Consider the following 9507-nt stretch of genomic DNA (forward strand, 5'->3'; position numbering starts at 1 on the left):
CTCACAGGGCGTGGAGCCAACGACAGAGAGCTGACGGGGATGAGAGGATACATTCCTAGTGTAGTTCTGGTTCAAAACTAGTAAAAAAAGAAGAAAGTTACTTTCCACCGCCGGCTATAGGCACATTAAATCAGATAGATTTGGCTGTGAAGATATGTGAGTGTTTACTGATAAATACTGGTTAAAACTTGCAAGCGGACACCATTATTAAACAAAATGTTTAGACAGAACTGTGATTAATATTTCACCTGTCACCAGTGGTGAACTATAATGAAGTACATTTACTCAAGCACTGTACTTAACTTAAGTGGGCATTCGAGGTACTTGTACTTTACTTGAATATTTCCATTACATGCAACATTTGTCTTTAGTTATTTCTCAGATCACAATTTGTCATACCCTTAAAATGTCCAGTGAAAACCATGCATGTCCATATTTGGTGATTTTTAATTTGATTACTGAAGAATTAGAACCTAAACATTTACAGCAGTAAAATGCAACATAAACTTTAATGCAGCAGTAATATTAATCCAAAAACATTACCCTGACAGGGTGCAGAATGAGTACTTCAAGTGAATTTTGCTGAAACTACAACTTGCATATCCCAAGGTTTTGCATTAGTATGCAACTTTTAATTAAATAAAGGATCAGAATACTTCTCCCATCACTGTGTTTTTTTTAAAGCACGTACATTTGTTTTACATTGACATAGGAAAAGCTTATATTGACTGTTACTTTGGGTTATCTGTTATCTGAACTTGAATGTTACGGTCCAAACGCGTCACTCTGACGTCATGCCGACAAAGAGACGTGGCACGCGGACGGTTTAACGTTCAGAGCCGTTGAGTCGAGTCGACCCGTTTCATTCAACAGGGAAGCAGGAGGCAGGAAGTCGACATATATATATATATATATATATATATATAAAACATTCTGGACCAGAGACATGGCTTCAAGTAATAATGCAGCAGGTAAATGGGAGGTAGTTAAGAAAGGGAAGAAGAATAGCAGCGCAGGAGGAGGCAAGACCTCGTCTGACAAGAAACCCGGAGGAAGGAAAGCTCTGGGAGAATCTAACCAGCCGTCCAGACGTGAGTGAACATGGCTCCTGCTCCGTGACCCATTTATCTCACTGTACACGTTTAAATGAAGGGAGGAGGATGGGGCTACGTGTGTGGCTATGTCAACGAGCTTAGCTCACTCTTTACATATTAACTTTTCAGGGTCTTGACGGTTATGGCAGTAATTTACTGGAAATGGAGAGAGCGGCTTAGCGTTGTCGCTGTCATCTGATTTGACAAGCTAGCTGATGTAGCCTAGCATCGCGCAGTGACGCTAACGCTAAGTCTTACGGCATTTATTTTGGCTGCCCCGTGCTTTACTAGTTCGTGTGAATGGCTATTATTTAGCCTCTCTGCCGACACATTAATTAAAAAAATAAATGCTAAATGGCTATCCTGCTAGAGATACTCTACAATAAACTGCTAGCTTGTGCTAGCGTTAGCTGTCTAGCAGGCTTTAAAGCAGTGTCAACACTGGCAACGTCATCACTGAGGAGCTGCACCTCTGAAGCATGTGCTAGCAGCTGTGTGCTCGTTTTGGCAATATTCTATATGTCTATAGTTGTCAACAAATAGAACATCTTATGATTTAAGTAGCTTGTTGTTTGTGTGACCACAGCCTGATGCAATGTTATTAAAAAGCATAAATGAGCCACACCGTTGGACTAGGTGACGTGCTTCTTCATTATGATGATGGACCATGGGACATTTACTGGTCCCTTAAAGATTAGTGCACTATATGTGTAATAAAATAATCCAAAAACAGATGCGCTACTTGCTCCTGTTTGAGTAACATTTGTTAGAAGTCTAGACCCCTGCCGTTCAAGAGGATCATTTAGCCTTCAGAAAAAGAATGATATACAGTATGTAGATCAAAGTGAAACTACGAACATCTGCTCATCCTGCTGACCGGTCTAGATCAGGGATCAGGGCTGGATTACCAACTGGCTAAAGTGGGCAACTGACCTGGAGTCCCAGAACTCCAGGGGTCCCAAAAGCCCCAGGCTCACTGTGTGTAAATCAAATTAAGCCGATTTACCACAACAAACAAAGCACGATATCAGCTCATGATAGGTGTGATGATCAGCTGAAAGGTGTGTCGTGGATTATTGCTGTATAGTATCTTGTAGACTGGATTATGTGCTAAAATCTAGGTTCAAACAGAGCAGTAACCTTATTAACTTTGAAAGTTTACTGTGTGAGGATTCCTCATTGGCCCAATGTAGTAGAACATAACTACAAACATTTGATGGATTGTTTGTTTTTATATTAATCGTACTCTACATTCAGTAAACCTAACAACAACATCAACTACTCTGATCTACCGCACCCTCTCAACAGCAACTTCAGATCTCACTCGGTCACCGCATTTTGTTTCTGCACCAGTTTTATCAGCGAATCAGCCGGTCCAAAGTCTGTCCGGTCACAGAGACCATGACTGTGTCAAGGTTTTGTCCAAAAAGAACTGGGGATCAGATTTACTAAGATTTTATATATACCAATTCTATAATCGATTCCCTTATTGATTCCAGATACATTTGTTTCTGTGTGGGGATAATAAAAAAAAAAGTAGACCTACACAGGTTTTCAGCGTCAACACAGCTGTTTTATTATTGCCGAGTCTGAGCACAGTGTATGAACTCTCTCACCACTAAAGTACTTTATGTGAAGTATTTGAAGTCATCTAACTGCTACTGGCATAGTGTAATCAGGCTCATACCTTTCCTCTGAAAGGGGGCTCCGGCTTTACCAGGCTAATAATTCTGGACGGCTTGAGGCTTTTGTGTCTGTTGTGTATCTGTCACAGGTTCCCAAATCTTTAGTGGGTGGTATCTTCACAAGAAAACACATTAAAAGAAAAATGTTAGAAATATATTATCTGATCTTACTTGACTTATTATTTGTCATTGAGCCAAGATATTTCTTCTCAAATAGCTTCATGTGTGATTGCATGTTACAGACATCTTCACCATGAGACGGTCACATTTAAGACAGTTGATATTATATATATCTATATATGGTGAACTTCTTTCAAATGACATGTTCTCTTCTTTTAACAGAGGAGATTATGTCACGTCCAACATGTTATTGGACTGATTTAGATGCCGGATATCTTCAGGGTACCTCAAACTTATCCACTTAGTTTATTTTATGGTCTCTACAAATTGCAAACTCAAATCTGATAGAATTTATAGAACAAGTTGATATCTGTATTGATATTAGATATCAGTATCTCTACTTAAAGTAAATACCGGCATAACCTTTTTACGACACAATTCATGTCTTAATAACGGCAGATAAAAGTTGGCAGTGGCTCCGTTATGGCCGCATACATGGAGAAAGAAATGTGATTGGAGAAAGAAATGTGATTGGATAAGCAAGACATGCCTTGCTGTTGTGCGTTCGTGGACTGAGAATGGTTTGCTCCGTACATGTGAAGCATCCTGTCAGATATTCTTCTGCTGGTGTGACAATCCATTCCCAGTCCTCCCACCCTGTAGGAGGGCCACGTTGGGTGCAACTGCTCATGTTACCAAAACCCACCACGACCCTCTGCTGAGTCCGAAGTCACTCGTTCACTACACACTACATAGTAGACCTGAACGGTTCCCTGATCCAGTAGAGGACTACACACCTCCATGACAACTTCCTTTCAGTAAGTGTTCATAAAACATTTGTTGTACAATGTAGTGTGGAGACGATGTAGGTGTTCATTACACTTTGTGACTCGAGTACTAATACTTCAGAGACTGTAGATGTACTGTGTGTTAAAGGTTTTCACTGAGACAGTAGGTAGGAAAGAATATGAGTTGCAACCTCCACAAGACCAATATTGCCTAAATTAATATTCACAAAGTGTAACATCTGCGTGCTAGCAGCCACCTAAACGGGACATGTTTCCCGTGAATGGATAATCAACAGTGAAGTGAAATGTTTAATTACAGAGTACGAAGAAGATCCCAAACAGAATAGAGACGCATTAGAATACAATCACGATAATTTAGCCACTTCTGGAATGCGAGAAGACACTCCTCTCTTTGTCTCGGGGGGGTGTTTGACATTTACAAGGACTGGTGGCTAATCAACAAGTGGTTTTGTTTGAGTGATTTTCTTTAATTTAGATTCTTGGAAATGCCGTCTTGGCTCCTGTTGTCCTGTTTAATTAGGAGTAGGGCCATCGGTTTCTTCATTTAAAAAAAGTACCACGGTAAACAAGTGACGGTGCCAAGTGCTCGACACGGGTCCTCTTCTTTCTTTTTTTTTTCCAAAGTTTTCTTGAGGTGGAGTGGAGAATTTGGTACAGATTACTCACTGTGGACCGGAGCATGTAAAAACTGGAAACCTTATCTGATTTTGCGTCATGCTCATCGGTATACTTTCATGGAAATTGTCAACATATTGATTTTACAAGCTCAAGCTCAAAACCTTTGTTAACCGCTGTTGTTGTACCGCAATCGTGGAGCCGAACCACCGACAACTTTACAAGTGATTAAAAGAATTTCAAAGTTCCTTGTAAAACAAAAACACTGTGCTGTGTCTGAATTTAAAGGAGAGAGAATGAATAGACTGGTATTCATTATGGTGGTTTGTGTCATCTCTAGTCCTGTCCTCAAACAAGTGTCGGTTCATACGTCGTACACTTGTGTCATAGCACATTTGTTTAAAGCTCCCATTTGCATATTTCAACCGTTCCTTTCGCCATCACTCGAGTGGCCTCACTATTTGGTGCCATGTTACTGCATGCAGCAGATGTGTCCTCATGCTGCTGCTGGAAGTGACCGACTTCCCGACACGTATGGATATTTGTTTCGTATTTATAGACACGAACACCTGGTCAGATTACCTCATTTGTCAGTTTTTCGGTACTTTCGTCGCTGTTGAGCTCTGGTAATGCTGACTAAGCTTCACAGAGAAGACGACTGACTTCAGTTCAGAGAAGTGAAGAATCATCCTGATTGACCAACATTTCAAAAGGGAACTGAATCCGGTATGTGATGGAACGGGTCCTGTCTTGTACTTGCACACACACACGCTGACCAGATATAGACTGAGGTTCGTCAGCAACGTGTATGACTGAATGATCAGTGAACAACTGGTGACCTCTGTCAGCAAAGACTCAAGTTTGTGGGCGGGGTCTAACAGTCGTATTGAGTTAAATACTGAAGATGTCTTTGCTGCATTAGTTAAGCTTAGAGCTTATTCTGAAATAGTTTTCATAATAACAGCATGAGTTTCCATGATTCAGTCTTATTTTGAAAACATACTTTTTAAAGGGCCAAAACCAGCCATGATGTCTGATGCTGTCTGAAATACTCACTAGAGCACAACATGTGTATTAATCCACGGCTGAAAATATTCCTCAACAAACGTATAAGTAAGAGGACATTAACGCAAATAAAGGAACATATTTTGGCTTTTTTTTTTTTTTTTTTTTTTAGATTTAGGAAAGAATGAGCTTTGGTCTGAGGGCTACAAACAGGGAAGTAGAAGTTAGAGGCTTTTACATGCTGGGAATAAAAGTATAAAGGTTCTGGGGAATACCAGATACTTAAGCAGGATTATTTTGGTGTTTAGTAGCAGTAAACAGGCCTAAAATATCTGGGTGTTGCTACCTCAGTATACGAGGTATATTGACCCTCAAAACTGGTCAACTGGTTTAATATGAACTCAGTTGGAGTGGACACAGTTTCGTTACAAATTGGGTCTGAATGTGTAACACTTGAAATGCTGCCGGTGCTTAACTCTCTTCTCTGTGGAATGTAATGAGTGTTGCATGAACATTTTCTTGGATAATAACCGAGCCTATTGTGCAAGTCATGGAGGGCGGGAGGAAACGCTGACTGAGGGGAGGGGAATGCCAAGGTCTCATGGATTAGCTTGTACAGTTACAACACGGGGTTGATCTAAGAAAGTGTTGTAGGAGACCAAAGAAGTTTGAAAAGTACAGACGCTCTTATCTAAACGCACCGCTGCCTTGTTTCCTTTCAGCACCCCAGGTGATGTCGGAGACTCTGTACGACAACTTTGAGAAGATGGGAAAGAAACAGAACAAGGAGCAGGTTCCACCGCCGGCCGAGTCCGAAAACAAGAAGCCCTCTTCAAGTAAACCATCCAAGAAATCGCACTCCAGCAGCACGGTACCCCCCGCAACTCAAAAGACCCTCGAGGAAGCCTTCAAAACTGTGAGTATTGCACTTCTGTTTTCTCTCTTCTTATCAGGCAATAGTGGTGCGATCATTTGGCTCATCTTGGTCAGTGACTAGAAAGAAAAGATGAATGCAATGGGCTTTGCAAAACCTCTAAGATCTTTTAAACCTCTTCATACAAGCACACAGATAAACAATGCTGCATTGTAGCGTCTTCAAAGCAAACTTATCACATGCTGAAACCAAGGCCTCCTCTTCACATAATGGACGCGTTGTTTCTGATCGTACATCCTCCTTCTGTCTTGTTCCCTTTTTTTCCCAGTTGGATGTCGGGGACCTGAAGCAGCAGCTGGCTCGCAGTCAGACCCTGTTCCCAGAAAACCCGTCTGTGTGGGTCAAAGACCTGGCAGGATACCTCAACCTCAATCTGACTGCGCCAGAGACCGAGCCCACACTCAGCAGCTATGCTCATGGTCGGTCAGACGACTGTTTTTATTTGTGTGAAGGAAACAAACTGTCGGGTATTAAAAGTGTCTGCAGGGCACGGACTTATTTTCATGTTCTTTTTCTGTGGTTTTGTCCCCAGACTACCCATACTGCCTTTCAGGGAAAGAGCTGAAAGGGGTGATCAAAGGCCTCATCGGACGCTGCAGTGATGTTCTGCCGGATTTCTTCGACCACTGTGTTTACACTATGCTCAGGGAGATGGACAGACAGGCGGGTAAATATGGCGCACCGTATTTTCTGGTAGTTCTCAAGCCGTGGGTGGAGATACTCAGGTGGCGGGCGGTTTATTCTAATGAGTCTGCATGGGACACGGGAAGCGGGTTTGCTTTCCTGTGCATTGAAGCGAGTGTTAATCTGTGTCTGCCTCTTTCTCACCGTCTCCAGGAGAACCTCTGCATGGCTACAGAGTTTGCATCCAGGCAATCCTGCAGGACAAACCCAGGATAGCCACCCAAAACCTGCCAGAAGTGAGTGCGAGTGTGTGAGTGAGAGTGTGTCCTTGAGTCCTGCAGATCACGGCCCTTGTCTGCTCCAAATGTACTTAAAATGTGTAACAATACTAATTATGCAATTGCTTTATTTTCCAAAAATTCATCCGACGTACTGGGGATTTGTCTTTTTGCAATAACCTTGCTACAACATTGTTGTAATACCCTTCCTCCTGTTCGTCTCCTCTAGTATCTGGAGTTACTGCGATCCGTTCAGAATCGTCCAGTGAAGTGTTTGACCATCATGTGGGCTCTTGGCCAAGCTGGATTTTATGACCTCAGCCAGGGACTAAAAGGTAGTACACAGTGAAACACACAACGCATACACTCACGACACATTACTTAGAACATGTACACACAGTTTTTTTTTTTTTTATCTTCCTCTGCACTGTGTTAGTTCCAGTCTGTCTCCACTTTCTCCCCCTTTCCCAACAAAATGTGCTAACACACTTTCTGGGTTGGGGGTTAATGAAGCAACAGTGCACAGTAGAGCAGCAACACGTCCAGCGACGGCCATCTGTGAGCTTAAACACTGTCTGCTGCCTGCTAATTGTTGAGGCTGTGAGGTGGATGTTCGTATGTGGGCAGCAGAGGATGAATGTTCTTCAAAGATTGCATAAGAACCTGCAAAATAAGGTTATCGACTAAGCTTCTAAACTAAAATTGAAACCGCGAAAGTCACGAGAACAAAATGACATCTGAGTGCATTTAAAATTCTTAGTTCTTAACAGAATTATGATATAAAACAGTGAAGAAGAAATGCCTGCAGAGCTCGACTTTTTTTTTACTCTGTCACTTAAATAAGTATTAAGTGCAAGAAAAAAAGCCATGTTTTACTTCTGCAGTTGCTCTGGGCTTTTTTTTTAAAATTGAAAGCTGAAAAGGCCGACTGTTGACACACTTAATGTCAGAACTACAAGTTAATTTCATGTTAATGAAGGTCTGTGTTTGTGTTTCAGTGTGGCTGGGTATCATGCTGCCTGTGCTGGGAGTGAAGGCCTTGTCTTCATATGCCATTGCATATCTGGAGAGACTTCTCCTGTAAGTCCTCCTAAGAAATATGTGAATTTCTTCTTTTTTTTTTTTTTTTTTTTTTTTTTTGAATGTTGGACAAAATTAAACTTTATTCTGACTCTGTTCGTGTTCTTCTTTTCCCAGACTTCATGCAAACCTGACAAAGGGATTTGGCATCATGGGTCCTAAAGAGTTCTTTCCTTTGTTAGATTTTGCTTTCATGCCCAAGAACGCCCTGACATCAAGGTAAATGTGGCATAATGCAAACACTGAAACCCAACTCATGACAAGTGTTCATTGATGAATATCCCCAGCACACAGCATGAATACACACAGTGGAGAGAGAAGTGAGTGTAGCGCATTGGATGGCTGTGAATGTTTAAGCCCAGATTACACTTAATCAAACAATCACAATAAGTGACTGGTTGATTTATATGTGGACTGAATTCATTTAAGAAGATTATTGGAAATGCCTCTTTTTTTAGTACTGGGACATTTTTAATAAGGGGAGTTTTGGTTGTAGGAAAAAAAGTAAAAAGTTGGAAACAGCTGACATCTTCATAAAATAATGAAGAATTAGTAAATGATATATTGCTGTCACATTGACACATTTCAATAGTAAAAGCATTTCTCCCGTGCACGTTTGAACACATAGACGACAGCTCAGTGCAGTATTCTTTTTACATTGACTCTTTGCTTTATTTAAGTACTAAAATGAGACATTTTGTTTGTGTTCAGTCTTCAGGAGCAGCTGAGGCGTCTGTACCCTCGGCTGAAGGTCCTTGCATTTGGAGCCAAACCCGAGAACACATTACACACATACCTGCCATCATTTCTGTCCAGAGCCACACCGCACTGTCCAGAGGACATGAAGAGAGAGGTAAGAAACACACAATTTAAACAGATCTTTTCTACATGATACTGCTGCTTCAGTGGTCTTGAGTGTAGTTTAGCTCCGTGCAGCAGCATAACTCAGTCTTTCTTCCTCTCCCGTGTGTATTTTTGCAGCTGCTCAGCAGTATGACGGAGTGTCTGTGTGTGGATGTCCAGAGTCTCGGAGTGTGGAGGCAGCTCTATACCAAACACCTACCGCAGTCCAGGTGGGTTATGTGCTTCTTCTTTCTTTTGAATTGTGAAAAGTAGAAAGGAAACAGCGAGGCTCTGTGACAAACACATGCGTCCCAAATGCATTCTCACTGAAGTGAAAGGCAGTTGTGTATATAACAATGATGATATATAAAAAAGCCTCGCTGTTTCCTTTCTACTTTTCACAATTCAAAAGAAAGAAGA

The 9507-nt window shown here is 41.5% G+C and overlaps 1 protein-coding gene across 1 annotated transcript in view; it reads left to right on the forward strand.

Moving 5' to 3' along the window:
- The first annotated feature begins 905 nt into the window (after positions 1-905).
- The window catches only part of tmem214 (transmembrane protein 214), a 21614-nt gene continuing 13012 nt past the window's right edge, over positions 906-9507 (forward strand). The window contains exons 1-10 of the mRNA XM_031861775.1: positions 906-1091; positions 6051-6244; positions 6531-6681; positions 6795-6929; positions 7100-7182; positions 7394-7499; positions 8163-8244; positions 8362-8463; positions 8956-9097; positions 9226-9317. Coding sequence (XP_031717635.1) covers positions 947-1091; positions 6051-6244; positions 6531-6681; positions 6795-6929; positions 7100-7182; positions 7394-7499; positions 8163-8244; positions 8362-8463; positions 8956-9097; positions 9226-9317 — 1232 coding nt within the window. The 5' untranslated portion in view covers positions 906-946. The remainder of the gene's footprint in view (positions 1092-6050; positions 6245-6530; positions 6682-6794; positions 6930-7099; positions 7183-7393; positions 7500-8162; positions 8245-8361; positions 8464-8955; positions 9098-9225; positions 9318-9507) is intronic.

This window comes from Anarrhichthys ocellatus, unplaced genomic scaffold (assembly GCF_004355925.1).
Source record: "Anarrhichthys ocellatus isolate YVR2014 unplaced genomic scaffold, GSC_Weel_1.0 scaffold25, whole genome shotgun sequence".
NCBI lineage: Eukaryota > Metazoa > Chordata > Actinopteri > Perciformes > Anarhichadidae > Anarrhichthys > Anarrhichthys ocellatus.